At 43.9% G+C, this 17,697-nt stretch overlaps 1 protein-coding gene across 4 annotated transcripts in view; it reads right to left on the reverse strand.

Moving 5' to 3' along the window:
* Elmo1 (engulfment and cell motility 1) overlaps positions 1–17,697 on the reverse strand; it is a 534,626-nt gene that overhangs the window by 35,935 nt on the left and 480,994 nt on the right. For all 4 annotated transcript variants that reach the window (XM_052729418.1, XM_052729416.1, XM_052729419.1 and 1 more), the window contains one exon: positions 8,242–8,405. In XM_052729418.1, the coding sequence (XP_052585378.1) occupies positions 8,242–8,405 (164 nt within the window). The remainder of the gene's footprint in view (positions 1–8,241; positions 8,406–17,697) is intronic.

Here is a 17,697-nt window from a genome sequence, read left to right on the forward strand (position 1 = left end):
AGATTCCATGATAGAGTGAAATGGTTTTCTAAACCTTTAAGGGATTTTGTATGTTATGAAGCTTTATTAGCATCCTGGCATTTGAGGCTAGTAAAGTCAGCAGTATTCTAGTCAAAGCTGTACAGAGTACTGCAGAGCTGAGCCCTTAGAGACATGTTGAAAGTACTATCTATAACATGGATCCAGAAGTCAGAAAACCTGGGTCCAGTCTAGGCTGAATCTGTGACTAATGTTTCATATAGCTCATCTGAGTCTCAGTTTCCTAACTGTGAACAGGGATTAGAATCTTGCCTGAGAAAATGCTGACTCCCATAGGAGACAAGGCTAGCGTAAGTCTCTATAAACATTGGTCAGCAACGGAAGCATTACTGAATTTGCCTTGGTGATCATCTCTCTTTTGCTCAGCTAAACACTCCAAATGATCATTATGACCTGCACTCAAGGCTCTCACATTCACTAGCTTTGACCTTGGTTCTACACTTGCTCTGGCACTGGGCAGGACACCTGTTCTCACCTGCTCCTGATTTGCAGGTGGGCAAGGCACTTGTGATTGGCAAGTATCCCTGAGACTAGTAGTGTATTGTGTAATTTTATCTCATTTAATTTCACTTCTCCCAGACTAAAACACATTTAGAGGATGAGTATTGACATCACCTTTCCCATCCTACAAATGTAGAAACTCCTCAGGAGCATTAAGTTTGGAGTATAGACTCCAATCTATCCTGTGCTAATATGAACAAAAAAGAAAAGTGAGAGGGGCTGGGGGAAATGACTCAGCAGTTGTGAATGTTTGCTGCTCTTGCAGAGGACCCAGGTTTGGTTCCTAGCACCCACCTGGTGACTTACAACTATCTTTAACTCCAGTTCCAGTGGATCTGGTGCCCTCTGTGGGCAGCAGGCATGCATATGTTACATACACATACATGTAGGCAAAAACACTTATATACACAAAATAACTAAATGAAAACTTTTTGTAAAAAAAGAAAAAAGTAAGAGAAGGAGGGTTTGGGTATCTAACAAGATGTTCTTGTACTCCACTAATATGATAGTTAAACTTAATTTTCAGCCTGATGCAATCACTTAGTAGATAGGCTTCTAGATATAGTTGTAGGAGACTGTCTTGATTGGGTTAATTGAGGTGGGAGGACCTGTCTACTCCAGGTGGTACCATTCCATGGGGTGAGATCCTAAACTGTATATTGAAAAAAAAAAGTGAGCTCTGCACAAGCATTCATCATTCTCTGCTGTAACTTCTCTGACATGCTTTACATTATCCTCGAACTATGAGCCAAAATAAGCCCTTTTCCCCTTAAGTTGCTTTTGTCAGGATATTTTTTCAAAGCCACAGGAAACTGTGGGAGGCCAGCTCCAACCTTCTAAAAGGGTTCCTATGAGGAGGAGAAAGGGATAAGAAACTTTTAGATAGAAAGATAGCAGAGAAAGACAGAAACACAGGATAGCTTCAGTAGGATCTGGATCGAAACCTAATGGTTCCTTCTGCTATTCAAAAGGGCTTTTAACAATGCCGAGGGGCGGGGCAAAAGATCTCCCCTTGCTAGATCAAAGCACACTGCACAGCCAAAGGTAGACCCTTCCAAACACCTGGTAACCATGACCGTGGTCAAATCATCCCCTTATGCAGCCTTGCTGGGTAAAGCAAGCTCAGATTCTTGGACCCTTGCTGTGGGATGGTCTGTATGTCAAATGCTTTGATTGGTTAATAAATAAAACACTGATTGACCAGTGGCCAGGCAGGAAGTATAGGCAGGACTAACAGAGAGGAGAATTGAGAGAACAGGAAGGTGGGAGGAGACACTGCCAGCCACCGCCATGACAAGAAGCATGTGAAGATGCCGGTAAGCCATGAGCCACGTGGCAAGGTATACATTTATAGAAATGGATTAATTTAAGATATAAGAACAGTTAGCAAGAAGCCTGCCACGGCCATACAGTTTGTAAGCAATATAAGTCTCTGTGTTTACTTGGTTGGGTCTGAGCGGCTGTGGGACTGTCGGGTGAGAAAGATTTGTCCTGACTGTGGGCCAGGCAGGAAAACTCTAGCTACAAACCCTGAGTAAGTTCTCACTAGGAAACCTCTGTGGGTCTCTACAGAAAACATCACTAGGACAACTAATACACATTAGAGGACTGAAACGGCCTTGAGATCCTGGTGATATGGAAATGCTGCACTAATGATACAGCTTGGATAATTTGCAAGGCTTTCCATGCACAGGCCTCTGAGGGTCTCAGGTCAGGCTTTCAGACCACTATAACTATTTATTACCAGTGCTCATCTCTTATAAAACAGACTCAGTGAGTCACAGCTTTGATGAACCCTGAATGGAATGGAGAAGAAGTTGAGCACTGCATGGGCAGCTGCTCATGGCAATAATCATTGCTTCTGACTTCTAAGTCTGGGCAACCAGTCAAAGAGGAAAGGATATCCTCTGGGGATGGAGAGAAAAGGGGAGGAAGAGGTTTGGAACTCATCAATTTTGAGGCTAGTTTTGATAGGCTATGGTTAAGGTATGAAAATTCAGAGATGAGAATCATGAAGAGGAAATTTCATGAAATTTTAACTGATGTTTCATGATGTTTTGGGTGAAATTTGGATATACTTATCATCACACATGTCTTCACCAAATCCAGTGGATGTACTAAAAGAAATAGATCTATATTTCTCCAAAAGAATTTATAAAAGAGTCTGCCCACCCACCCCCCAACCCCCTTTAATGAAACTCTGAAGACTCCAAACATGATTGGACAAAGGGAAATTAAAAAGCCTTTTCCAGACATTTTTGGGCTTCTTCTGTCTCCCTGCAAACAGACTCAGTAGCCATGGCTTCACACTGCTCAAGAAAGGCCTAGCAACTCTTACAATGTGTTTCTGTGACTGAGATATGAGCTCTTAGGTACTCCAGGTAGAGACTTTGGCTGTAACCCACCCTCTGCAATGTCTGGCTTACAGTCACTGAGGCTGGGGTCTTGGGTTCACTGGCTGACATGCAAATGAAGAAGGAGAGAGACTGAAGAAGGGACAAAGGTTCTCAACCTTCCCATTGCTGCGACCCTTTAATCAATATAGTTCCTCATGTGCTGGTAACCCACAATCATAAAATTTTTTTCATTGTTACTTCATAACTGTAATTTTGCTACTGTTATGAATTGTAATATAAATATCTGGCATTTCTGATGGTCTTAGGCAACCCTTGTGAGAAGGGTCACGACCCACAGGTTGAGAACCACTGGTTTGGTACCTTCTCTGGAAAACAGTTCTAATTCAGGCTCAGCAAGGCCAGTGCAGTACACAGCAGATGTTCAGCACCTCTAGACTGAAGTTAACTCTTGGCTTGTGATCTGCCAAGTTGAGCCACCACTCCCCACTGGTTTGGCAAATATTTTCTATAAAGCATCAGATAGTAAATGTTTTAGGCTTTGTGAGCCATTTGGACAATAGAAAAATCAATGAATATGGCTGAATTTTAATAAACTTCATTTACAGAAATTGATAGTGGGTAGATTTGGCCCAAGAACTTTTGGTCAAGAACTTCTGAACTAGAAGGGCCCTCCGGAAGCTTTGTGTTGAGTGATAATGGCAGTGTCATGGAAACTGATCTTTTGCTGTCTCAGTTCTGGAGAGCTTCAGGGCCCAGTCCCTGAACTATTTCTGTTCCTTAACTAAACAGACCTGTGGCTTTAATTATCAATTTTATACTGGCAGCTCTCAAATTTGTTTTTCCAACCTTGACCCACCTGCTGACCTCTAAATACATCTGCCTGACCACCTCCCCGGATATCCCACAGCCTGACATGTTCAGAGCTGAACTCCTGGGCTCTTGCCCAAATCACTCCACCCCAAAGTTCTGCCTTACTTGCTTAGGTCCCAAATTTGGAGCCCAACCTTGCTTCTTCTCTTTGTACAACTACATTTAATCCAGCAGGAAACACCAACTCCCCTTCTCTCCAAAATATAATTAATGTAGAACAAAAACTAATCTTCTTATTATCTCTTGCTTAAATTATTAAAACAGCCTCCCAAGTGATCTTCCAAATATGCCTCATTATAGTGTTTCCAATCCAGAATTCCATGTTAGTCACCCACTCATAACCCTGCAGAGCTTCCAACACAACGCCATGTAGTTCAGTGTGAACCCACAAAAGTCTGTTTAATAATTTATTAAGGGGTGCAGTGGGAAAACAGACTCACGAATACAGAACAAGGAAGATGCGGCTGCAGATCCTGCTGGTCCAGCCGCTGCTGTCCTGTCATTCCACCCAATGGTGATAGGGACCGACTGCCAGGCTCGCTTCTCCTCCGACCACCCCAAAGAGCGCACGACCCCTATTCCTCTGCTCTGAAGCGATCGTGTACACAGGCAAGATCACATCCTAGGGTTTCTAACCCAAAGCCACTGGCTGAATGGAACGAGTTCCCACAACACGCCAGTTCTAGTCACCTTCCTACTGTTACTGTCTTCACTTACTCTGATGCTGCCACAGTTCACCGAAAGCTCAAATCTACTCTGACCTCAGGATGCTCTGATGAGTAGTTCTTTCTGCTAAGGGTACCCTTTATTCGAATATCTACATGGCATGCCCCCTGAATCCCTAATATAGCTTCCTTCAAATGTTATCACTATAATTAAGAGATCTACTTTTACCATCTTTAAAAATATACTTCATTCCTCTTATCCTGCCCTATGTAGACAGTCTATCTATATAGCCGTTCTATCACCGCTTAACCTGCTGTCACCTTACACATATTATGCACGCGTGCACGCATATTATCTATTTCCCCCCCTCTAAAATTTAACATCACAACGGTTAGGGTTGTATTTGTTCTATTCATTGCTGAATCATAAACAAAAGAACAACGACCAGCTTGTATCAGACATTGATAAATATTTGTCAGGTGTTTGAACACTGAACATGGTATACTTATATATACTGACCTACTGGAATAGGTTTTGAGTGAAACACTAGGCTGGTCTTTAGGAAAGCTGCAGTTGGTAATATATATATGTATCAGCTTTATTTCTGACTCTTAAAAAAAACACTTTCCTTTTCATTTATTTCTCTTGTATATTCTTAGACAATGTGAGAAATACACAAATACACTGTGTCCAGTTTCCCATTTCATATACTACTAATGGCACAACTTGCTAAGTTCTGTGTTTTGTCATAAGAGTGATCATTTATTCAGTGCATATCATAAGCTGAGCATGCACTGGCCGGTTTTCATATACTATTGTGTTGAATCCTTGCGGCAGCCTAATGATGTGAGGGCTTTCACTGTTTCCATTTCCCAGAGAGGCTTCTCCAGAAGGCACATTTACAAATGGCTGCCCTGAAATTGGAGCTGGTCTCTGAGCACATTTCCCCCCGTCAGTTTTACTACTTTGCTGTTGTCTCTTCTTCCAACTCAGTACTGAATGACCCACTTCTGGACTGTTTAAGCTGTTTATATCTATTAGCCTGTACCAATAATGAGGATGGATTTATGTTCTCTGTTAAGTGACAAATAAAAAGTATCTCCTCTTTGAAATCATTCATCAGGAACCAGGGAGTAAGCCAGGGCTGCTTCTTCAGCCATAGCTATTTCCCAAACATTTGTTCACACAGAGTTAACTTTTTCCTTCTTGGGACACATGACCATTTTTATCAAGATACGGCTGATGGATTTGCATGGAGCTGAGGTTTGCCACTGTGTTGTGTGTGATATGTAGGCAGCCATGGGAGGGAGAGAGGGCTATGGAGTTGGGGATGCTAGAGAGCATCTCTAGCATCAGTGGAAGGCCAGATGCTCAGACTCCAGCCAGGCTGCTGTCTATGTTTGCAGAGTGAAAGACTTGAACTAGACAGCCTTAACAGTGGTCTTTGGCTCTCACACTCTGGTATCCTAACAACTGAGTTAGAATAGATGCAGTTCTTGTGGTCTTTTTCAAAATTTAGATGTACTTCCTGTAACTGAATACCTAGCAATCTGGAATTAGTCCCATGCCTGAGAGGCACCTAGTGCTTCTCAGCACCTTGGGTTGAGAGCCTACCATGGAGGGATTGCTTAACATGGACTTGTTAAAATAATAAAATTAAGAAAATAAGCATGCACGATCCTACTCTTGGGTGACTTTGTTTATTGTGAGTCATGGTGACAGCACTTACATTTCATCTAATCCCACAATAAGCTCCCATCCAGCAGATCACAATAACAGAAAAAACAGATCACCAGTGGACAAAGTAGAACCTGCTTCCTGCCTGCTTGTTTCAGAGGCTGTGGCTACAAGCTGGCCCCTCACCTTCTTATTGAAATATAATGTTCCTCACATCTTGTTATCACTTGGCTGCACTTATATATACCAAAAATTTCAGTGAGGCCTGGTGCTTTCCAGTCTTCTGGACAAGAGTGGCATTAAAGTCACACCCACACAGGGGATATTCTTTCCACTTGGCACTGTGTCCCCTCACTCAAGACACATCAAGGTAAGAGCTTCTTGTAACAAAGGAAAAAGAAACTCCAGCATGTGGTGTCAGACCTTGCAAGTAAAGAAAGAAAGGCATAGCAGGGTAGTGTCCATGCTGGGCTGGCTGACATCCTCCCCTGCAACAGTCACGGTCAAGCACTGATTCAGAGTCAATTGGCTTTGCTGAAGTGGGAGTAATTTAGAACCACTTGGCCTCCACTTAATCAACTCTTCAGTCCTCCATTTAGGTTTTAAGAATTGTCGAAAGCATAATAAAGCATCCTTCTGTTTGCACATTTGCTGGAACCAATGATCTAAAATCCAGAATTTTGTGAAGGTAGGTCCTGAAAGAGTGTAGCACCACACTTCCTGCTCATAGGTGAGAAACTGCATCTCCCAGGAGCCAGCTACTTACTCCAACCACTCTGTGCTTGGTATTTCCGACTGTGACTATCTCCTGGCTGAGGATCAAGAAAACAAAAATCCCAGCTGTGTCTCTTAAAGAACCAGTATTACATGTATGGGATGGCTTAGGGTTTATAACAATTTAAGTCAAGTCCCCTAAAAGCATTCTCTGCCCCCTGCTGATGAACTTCATGTGCCCACACTGAAGTCTATAGTTCTAATGCAGTTTCTGGTGGTGCTTAAGATCTGAAAGCAAATCGTCCATGTTACCACCCGGCTACTGTCTTTTCTAACCTGTATACTTTCTTAACTTACTTTCAGCCTTACACATGCAGAACCAGTTTGATGGGGTGGATGAAGCAGTAGCTGAGAGTTAAGCAGGTTGAAGGCCAGGTTCTTCCCTAGGCTACTTCTGTCTCTTTGGAAATAACACTTGCGCCTACCTCAAGGGATGTGAGGAAATGAACTAGAATAAAGGGTGTTTTATGAATTGTCATCCATTGAAAGTATCATGTGTATGGAAACGAAGAACACACACAGACAGATGAAGAGAGAAAGAGAAACAGACAGAACAAGTAGTAGCAGACAATGCCCATAAAAGCCCAGAAGTCCCTTCTAGTCTTGATTACAGAACAGGACTAACTGACAGATCCCTTCCCTGCTTCCCACCTTTACTCCTCTGTTCTTTTCTATAAAATATGAAGGTGATGAATCTAATCTGTTCTTAGCAAAGAAAAGCAGGCCAGGTCTCAGAAGAGATGACATGAACAAAGTTCTTTTCCAGATTCAGAGCATATTAGGGATGGAGATGCATGAGGTTTTGAAATGGTTGTAAGTGACATTTAATGCAAAGTCCCGTAAAGGGGGGGCCCTGCTGTCTCCCCCACTTGGAGCCTGTTGGTTTACAATCATAAAGGTGACAGGGGATGCTCTGGTGCCAATCATTGGCCAACCCCTTGGGACACAGAGAGCTGTTCTTCCTTTTCCTCTACAGCTCTCACTGGAACTTATACTGCCTCAGGATTCACCCTGCTTTAATAATTGGGGTGCCTCTCTCTGATTTTGCAACTCAAAAGGTACCTGTGTGAAATACAGCTTCACAGGAGAAAATAAGACAACCCCTGCACACAACATTGTTTAGGTTCTAAATGTGGAAGAAGTCAAGTGCATTTTAGCTACAGATCCCTGAGAGATCACCTAGAACAGCTGTCCACCCCCACGAGTCTCACTTCAGGGAGTGAGTTATCAAAAGGCTCCCCTTAAAGGCTATCTTTCGGAAGGTCGGTCTTCTGCTGATTCCATTGAGCTCACAGCTAACCCTGCTGTTACATCACTGGATCACTAGGGGTCAGTAGCAGAGACGTGGGTAACTTACAAAATCGGGCGAGACTGGAAATCTTCCTGGTTCATCCTCTCAGACTGGCGGATTTTCAGGATTTCAGTGTAGCTCAGGTTCTGCAGTTTGCTTTTGAACTGGTCCAGGGAGCTAGGCTTGGTTGTAAGCGCTCTCATAACCTGCTCCTTCACCACCTGCATTACCTGCAATGAAAGGAAGGCCATTATATCCCCAGGGCTAAGCTTTCCTGTTCAGAAGACGCCCATGTCAACAGCTCTTTACTCCCCTGGGCGCACAGTGTGACCTCTGGGCCCCAACCTTGAGTATGCTTTCCTAAAAGATAAACTTCCATTATGTAAACTTCGATTTTCTTACGCTGTGGGAACCACAAGAAAGAAAATGGACTACGCTGGAGTGAAGGGCAGGGGAGAGTACCTATTTGCTCTATATATTATGTGACAGCTACTGATATAACACTATAAACAGTACAAACACAAGAGTCAGAAAGGAACAAAGGCCAAACCACAGCTAGAAGTCTGCATATTAATTATTTCTTCCGGGAGAAAATTGCTGTGATACAATTAACTGTGAGGTTTGGCTGGCAGCAGTTCAAATGAATGTGTATAGATACCTACACCTCCCAGACCTTTCCCCCAGGTTATTAGGGCCTGAGTGTTCATGCAAATTATGCATTTGGAAGTGGGCTTGTGCTCTTTCTCTTTGAGTCAGCAACTAGACAGAGGGTTCATTATATTAAAACAGACATATCCATTGGAAACTTCAAGAAAAAAAAGAACATGGTAATGTATGCCTCTGGACAAGCCTTGTCCACAAGAGGCCATTAACCATCGCCTCTATTAATATAAATTCATCTTCATCAAAATACATAAAGCAAAAAAGGGTCAGAGGACCCACAGAGACATCCAAAGTGCTTGTAATCTTACTGCTGCTCTTCATCCTCCATTTCAAATGAGAATAACAAATGTTACCCTAGAGTGAGTATGTACTAAGTGCCTGATGCTCTGATAGGCACTTTACATGGGTGTGTGCTACATCTTCTCTTCCTTTACCCACTTAAATCTACAAGCAGGTATTACCAACATTTCAACTCTATGAAGAAACTTAAGAAATTAGCTTAACATTAATCACATACCAATCACAGTCGGTTGGTATGTAAAAGAGCTGAGATTTGGTCTCAAATTTGTAAACACTCTACCACTTCTTTGGCCATCCTTCCTTAGTGCTGTTTAGGAATTTAAAAAACAAGCCAAAACTGTATATGTGCATCTGCTTTATGATGACTTTGGTACTAAGGACTTTGTTATGCATCATCTCTTGTAATCCTCCCTCCAATAGAGAAGAATAAGATATGAGTATTATATACACAAAGGAACTGAGGGAAGACTGATAACTTGTCTAACATACTTATTTAGAAGCATTCCAAGGGAACAAGTATGGTGGCTATACTGCAGACATGATGTTGAACAAATATGAATCAGATACAGACTCTGCCTTCTGTGAGCTAATGGGCTAATGAGAGACATGGACAAGGTCCAAGATCATCATAGAAGAATTATGGAAAGGATAGATGGTGAGGCTCTGCTGGCAGGTAGGAGACACTTTATTCAAGATCCATTTGCTATCATCTCCACAGGAAGAATGGGTGATCAGCTGGTGTACACTTGGACAAATGACCTGGAACACCTCCACACATCAGCAGCTCTGAACCTGGGCTACAACTAAATAAGAACTGACTATCTAAGCATCATTCCGTGCTCCAAGAGAGGACACATTCCAGCTGACCTTTAACTGCATCTGCTTGTCTACTCTGAAAAAATTGTTATTTTGGGATGTTTTACAAGTATTGAAATCCTAAACATTTCATGCCATGTGCATCATGAATGGCTAAATTTGGTCAACATTGAATTACTCTGCTTTACCATCAGGGGTTACCCTTTCTCTATTTAGGGAGCCTTGAAGTGAAGCCAGTGAGATAATGGTTTCCCAGTGTTATTTGCTCTTCTGGTGGGTGGTTGGATGTGCAAGAGAGAAAGAGGTACAATGATTAAAATAAAGAAGTGATATTTTAAATTGGATCAGAATAAAACTGAGAGTGTGGAGCTAGTTCTACTTCCCTTATTTTATAAACAAAAAAACTAGAGTTCAGAGAGTGAGGTGATTTCCCCCTGCATGTATTTAATGAGGTATCCCAATAGATGGCAATTTCCATATTATAGCTGCCTAGACTCATGCCAGGGCTTATTCATGATCATGTGATCCAAACTGCCCAATCAGCACCCTTGTCCAGATTGTTCCAATTTAACCTGAGATATAGCCAAAGCCTTAATTTAGAGGATGGTGGGAGACAGAGAGATAATGCAACAGACTCAGGCAAAAGATTGAAATGTGAGTGCAGAGAGTATCAATAGTGATGATCTTTATCCAACCAGAAAGCCACTCTAACTTTCATTTTGGTGTTTGGGGTACATGAATCAAACTCTATTTTCTTAAGTTGATATGAATGGGATTCTTGCCATTCACATCCAAACTCTCAACAAATTCCCAGTGAAGGCTAAGAGGAATCCCATCCTACGGGTCTGAGATGGCCAGACAGAAGAGATACAGGGAAGATGAATAGAGTTGATTGGACTACTTTAATAAGAAGACAGGTAGGCTGGAGAAATGGCTGTGATTCAGAGCAATGGCTGCTCTTCCCCAGGACTTGGGATTGTTTCCCAGCACCCACATGGTGGCCCAGAACCATCTGTAACCCCAGTTCCAGGGGACCAAACGTTCTCTGGACTGTGTGGGCACCAGCTATACAAGTGGCACACAAACATACTTGCAGGCAAAACCCCCCATAACATGAAATAAAATTAAAATAAAAAAAAAGAAAATTACTCTTAAATTCACCTTTTGCTATATACCATGGTTGAATTCGTGCTTGGAAACAATGATGGTCTCTTACCAAATGCACAGACATGTTCCTAGTCACATCTGATGCTTAGAGTGTCGTTAACTCCCCGGTATAAGACTACTACCCCTGCTGGGTGGAAGAATCTCTAGTAGAAAAGCCTTTTAAATTCTCCTTTCAATTTGAAAAAAAAAAAAAGGCAACATAAAACTTTTCCTAAGGGTAGGTGGGTTGACTAGCATCTGCAGCCAGGAGGAGGAGTAAAAGCTGTGGGCATGAGGCACAGAACAGCAGCTGGTGGAGTCCAATATGAGATGAGCTTGCCCACTCCTGGCTCACTGTCATTTTGTGCTGGCCCTAATAAGTTCAACTCTTACTCTTTATGCCAAGCAAAAGAAGAAAGAGCCCATAGGTTGTCTTTTGATTTGTTTGTTTTTCATACAACGATAAAATACTAAGTTAAACATCTCTCTGGGTCTTTGCAAATTAGCTTCTAGCTTCTGTAGTTTTTAACAATTAATGGTGTGAAATCTCAGCATGTCATGTATTAAACTTAAAATAAGACCTTTTCAGTTACCATTGTTGATGGTTTCTTCTCTGAAGAACATGGCACCAGTTGCCTTTTCTTTGAAAAATCTTCAGATGATAAGGCAGAGGTATCAGTAATGGTGAAATATTTTACTTAGGGTGCCCATACTGCCACAGACACTAAAGGGAACACACTCTGCGAATCTACATTTGCTGTTGGCATTGGTCCAACATTCAAGTGATGTCTGCAGCATGTGGGTACTAGGGTATGAGAAGTCCTCTTAGCACAAGCTGTTTTCTGTAAGGTCTTATCGAATAAAAGTGTGGGATTCCCATAAGACATCTGTACTTCACATGGAGAGAAGTTTTGGCCCCTTGGAAGACTGTTTGAAACACTGAACCAGACAGGCCTTGGGTAAGTCACTCTAACTACTGTTTGTTTAAATGTGTTCCTGGGTCCTACTCCAAGACCTACTGAGCCTCCCTGTGTTCCTAGTCTAGTATCCTCAGGCCTTGTCGTTATGCCTGCAACCTTCATACATCATCAGTCACTCTCTCACCCATCAAATGGTTTTAAGCACCTTCTCAGGGCAAGGTGCCGAGGGACACTGAGAGCCTTGTGCTAAATGGGCTCTCGGCCTGCACTGACCTCCCAGAGGAGAGAAAGTGATGTCAGAGCACAGCAAGGGCCCACACTGTAAGGATTTTGTCCTTAATTACATCATCAGCCTTCGACGGCGCCCCAGCCTAAAAAGCAGGTGGGCCCTCTGTGCACCCTTCCTCTTCCCTCTCTTTCCTTTCTGCTCCTTCCTTCTGCCTGTCCTCTCTCTCCCTCTCTCCCTCTCTCTCTCCCCCCCTCCCAATAAAGCTCTAAAAAGGTAACCACGGCTGTGATTCCTCTGATCAGCACTTTCCTCCACCGGCATGGCCAATGCAGGCCGCGGCCAGCCACAAGCAGCAGCGCCGATTTAACCAACACACACACATTCATTCGGCAAACCCCAAGCCACTCTCAAATGATGCCAGCATATGGACACAGCACTGGGACTTCAGTTACAGATAGAGAAGTGGCCACATGCAGACACGCTGTGGTAAAGGGAGGCCGTTCTTGAGAAACAGCATGAGCGAAGCTTTGAAGGCAGAAGGGAGCCCAGCACTGCCGAGGGTGGAGAAGAGGGTGTGGTAGTCTCCTTGGCAATTTGCTAAGCAGTGTTAACAAAGGAAAAGCATGTGGCTTCAGAGTCAACAGTGCTGTGGATATCGCTCTGTATAAATAAAATGCTGACTGGCCAGTAGCCAGGCAGGAAGTATAGTCGGGACAAGTAGAGAAAAGAATTCTGGGAACAGGAAGGCTGAGTCAAGAGATGCTGCCAGCCGCCCGCCATGAGTACCAACATGTAAGATACTGGTAAGCCACGAGCCATGTGGGAAGGTATAGGTTTATAGAAATGGATTAATTTAAGATGTAAGAACTAGAGAGCTAGAAGCCTGAGCCATTAGGCCAAACAGTTTAAATAATATAAGAGTCTGTGTGTTTATTTTATAAGTGGGCTGCTGGAGAAAACTTCAGCTACACGGCAGTGTTTATTGCAGAGTCTGGCTCCACCACCACTCACTAGCTGGGCTAGACAAAAGGTTCAGCCTCTCTGAATCTGTTTCCTTATCTATTCAGCAGAGATATCACCTGTCCTAGGTAGGGTTGTCATTGCTGTGATGAAACATCATGAGCAAAGCAACTTGCAGAGGAAAGGGATTATGTGACTTATGCTTCTGCATTACTGCTCATCACTGAAGGAAGTCAGGATAGGCATTCAAACAGGGCAGGAACCTGGAGGCAGGAGCTGGTGCAGAGGCCATGGAGGGATGCTGCTTACTAGCTTGCTCTCCCTGACCTGCTTATCCTGCTTTCTTATAGAACTCAGGACCACCAGCCTCACCCAGAGTAGACTGGGTCCTCCCCCATCAAGCACTAATTAAGAAAATGCCCTACAGGTGTACCTATAGCCCAATTTTATAGAGGATTTTTCTCTACTGTGGCTCCCTCCTCCACAGTGTCTCTAGTTTGTGTTAAGCTGACATAAAACTAGGCAGTACATCATCTGTGGTCAGGTTTAGGAGATGCTGAACATTGAGGGCACTATCTTATAAGGCTCCATCTTCGCTAAAATTTGAAAGATAGCTTGCCTAGAAAATATAATCTCCCTTTCAGCCTGCAGGCATGCACACCTCACATGATGGCTCTATGTATTCACAGCACTTAGAGGGAGATCATGATTATATTCGGGCTGCAGTGCACAGAAGTGGTTTTGAAAGATTCCATGGGACATTTTCTTTAAACAGTGTGCCCGCTCTCACCCTGAGTAGTTTCAGGGCTTTAGTTTTTTTTTTTTTTTTTTACACTCTTCAGCTATACATCCTGCCCTGGTGTGACCACTACATTCCTCTGGTATGAGGCCTGGCTGTGTGGGCTTACAGGCTTACTGTAAAGAGGGCTGTTCTGAAGTCACAGAGGCCTAGTGTCAACCTCTGGCCTCTCACAATTTCATCATGTGTCTGCAATTACAGCAGATGAATCAGAAACATTTTCTTCACCGATAAATGCAAAAATGTTTTCTCCATCTCATGAAGGATATGATTTCCTTTGGCATCATTAACCATACTTTGTCTCCATTTCTTCAGTGTGATTCTCCTGGTGCTCTGAGATTCCTTCCTTTACCACATCTGTCTGAAGCAACAAGGCCTAATTTGTAGCCAAAAACCAGTCTGTGTTTGATGTGGGCAGTGAGGCCCTTGTACCTTTCTCTGTACAGCATCATTTCATAGTCTAATAAATAATTGGCGTCTATGTAGGTGGCACATTCTGTCAAGGAGCTAAGGAGCCTGAGCTGAGAAAATGAACAGTTTTCTGGAGACTAAATCTTCCCAATGGCTTTACTATTTTTCAGTTAGAGTCCTGGGATCTCATTCATCCACAAGCCAAGGACTGTTCTCTAGGCACCAGACACCCATACTTATGACTGTCAAGCAACCTCAATGGTGAACTCTGAACTAAGGATCATAAAACATGGGACCATTACGGCTTGGGAGGTTGCATGCTCATTAAGGTTGGACATTTGCTCTGGGACCACAGTTGTCAAATTCGGGGTGGTGAGATGTTGACTCTGCCTCCTTCTGTTAATGTCACATCATTTGCACTGACCCTCTCCCAGAACCACTGTCCCCATACCTGTCCTGGTTTGGCCAGTAGACTATAGAACTGACAGTCTAACGTGTTACTGGCTGTGATAGTGTTAATGGTCAAGTGGACGGAAGTCTAGAATCACCCAGGAGATGGCCTTCTGGGCCTGTCTTTGGGGTATTATCTTGATTACTTTAATTAAGGTGTGCTGACCCACCTTAATTAATATAGCTAGGCAGAATAATTTGGACTGTGTAAAAGTGGTGAGAAAGAACTGAGCACTGGTATGCAGAATCGTTGCTCTGCTTCTGATTAAGGATGTGATGGGTGCAGCTTCCTCAAGCGCCTGTGACTTTCGGGGTCTGGCAGACTGCAGCCTGGAGCTGGGAGCCAAAAGAAACCCTTCTGCCCTAATTTGTTTTGTTGTTACAGAACTTTACTGTACAACAGAAGGAAACTAAGACACTTTCCATCATCCCATATAACACACTGTCTTCACTGAGTCCAGCACTTGAACTCTGTGACCTCACCACACTAAGCACATCTCAGCACCTTGGCTTTCCCTCTCGTGCCTCCCTGCCTGCTCCTCTTTCCTCCTGCCACGGAGACCTTCCTTTCCTCTTTTAGGTTCTGCTTTACAAGACACCATGTCTGCTATGCCTCCCTCCTCCCGCAGAACTGAGATCCAAGCCTACATTCCCCACTGAAATACTCCTTGCGTCACAGTGGACGGTCCTTGTCTCCTCTGCTTACTACCCTCCAGAGCCTGTGCAGCCCAGTCATGTAGCATTAGCTGGGAAAATATCGGTTTTATTTATGTCTTAGAGGCTCATCACATGGCCCAAAGAAAAAATCAGCCTCTAAAGTCAATAGTTTCCAACCATCACAGAAAAACAGAGTTTAGGATGAGTTTTGTCAGGCTCAGCCCTGGAGACTTTAATTCTAGAATGTATTCTAGAAGTGGGTTCTATTTTTCCAGTTCCTCAAGGATGCCAATGTACAGCTGGGGTTGAGGAATCCTAGCTTGAGAAAAGAGGGAGCAAGGAGACAGGCGAGAGGACTGCCATGCCAGGAGGCTAGCAGGGCTGCTCCTGCCCTCAGCATGCCTGCTCGTGTGAGTTACAGATGCCATCTGAGGACTTGAGTCATTATCCTCTACTGTCTACCAGTCCCCTAAAATGTGGACGGCATCATTGCCCTTGTCAAGGACAGTCAGGTACCAAGAGCAGTCAGCTATAGCCAGGGAACTGGCTGCTCCCAGCCTCTTTGGCCAGGCTCCTCAGATGCCACCTTCCCTGGGGTCATAACCTGTTTCCTGGGCGGTCTCTCTCTCTCTCTCTCTCTCTCTCTCTCTCTCTCTCTCTCTCTCTCTCTCTCTCTCTCTCTCTCTCTCAGGTAGTCACAGAGGCCATGTTGAAGGCATCTGGCTATTTCAATCAGGAAAGCTTTAACAAGGGCAGCCAACATTTTTTTTTTCCCCAAGAAATTCACTGTTCCTTGGGCAGCAATCAGGGTTAGCATCCCCAAATACTTGATGAGAGCAGGGCAGCCACTGTGTATTAATCCTGAGCAGGTAAGCCTGTGGCTGGCAGAGTCCAGGCAGGGCTCAAGGAGGAGAGGGCAATTGTGGGAGTACCAAAGGTGATTTTTCAAGTGTACCCTGAGAGCAAAACAGATGGTGTCTACACTGTGAGGAAGGGAGCTGCTATTCAGCTCTTCCCCTGACTCTGGTTTTGTGCTTCTGATAAAGAAGGGCAGCTTCAGGCATCCTGCCAATATGACCATTGTCTGAACAGAGATCTCAGAGGACCTTGGTGTTAGCCCCCCAAATAGCTCATTATATAATGGCTGACCCTGCAGTGCCTTGCAGATGCTGATACAGAGATGCACAGTTCGGAAGACCAAGGTGGGTAACATTAACAGCTGCTCTCCTCTTCCTGAAAAGGCCTTTTAATTTAAGGTTGAAGGCATTTTTATAGCCGGTAAAAATAGTAAACCTTTCAACCCGTGATGCATGCAAAAATCAATCAGCGCTAGGTTCACAGAAGAGCATCAAATAGGGAAGCACATCCTCCTCCTTCCCCTCAGCCTCTGCAGGAAGCCCAGCCATGAGGGAAGCAGGTGAGGGGAGGTCAGGAACCACAACCTTCAGGTTGCAACTTGTCCTTGAGACCAGGGTGATCAGGTACAAGTAGCTGTGTGACAAACCACTCTGCCCCACCGAAACAGGGAGCCAAATTAACATGGGCAATCAGGCTAAATTTGCCAGTTAGCTAATTGAAGGCCCTGGTGGACAAGAGAAAGCTATTTTCACCAGCATCGGATAGAATCAGCCTCAGGCAAAGAGGAATTCATGCCAATCACATTAGAGGGTGGCTTTTAGTCCACAGCTTTAAATAAACCTGACAGGTCAAGCAAGTCAGTCAAAACCTATGTGTGTGTGTGTGAAGGGGCTTGGGGGTCCTTGTAGTTTTTCCTCTACTGGGACTGGGGTAAAAGGTTAGAATATTTTTAGTAAGCACACTACATTTAGGTCCTCTAATGCCCGCTCACAAATCTCATCCACACACTGCCAGCATGGGGCCGAAGCGAAGCATAGTCTTTACAAAGCTTTTCGAATTTACAAAGAACACTCCCGGCTGGAGAGTCTGCTGAATGGGAGCTGCTGGGAGCTGGGGTCTGTTCTCTTTCAACTATGGCTGCCTGACGATGGGGGAGGAGGACGCCTGAACTGAGTTTGCTGAGATCCCTCAAATTAGGAGGGGAAATGAACTGAAGAAGTAAGTGGATTTGTCTTTTTAACTTTTATGTGTATTTATGCATTGTGTGTGTGTGTGTGTGTGTGTGTGTGTGTGTGTGTGTGTGTGTGTGCGCG

Source organism: Peromyscus californicus, unplaced genomic scaffold, assembly GCF_007827085.1.
Source record: "Peromyscus californicus insignis strain IS unplaced genomic scaffold, ASM782708v3 Scaffold_8__1_contigs__length_139910024, whole genome shotgun sequence".
Lineage (NCBI taxonomy): Eukaryota > Metazoa > Chordata > Mammalia > Rodentia > Cricetidae > Peromyscus > Peromyscus californicus.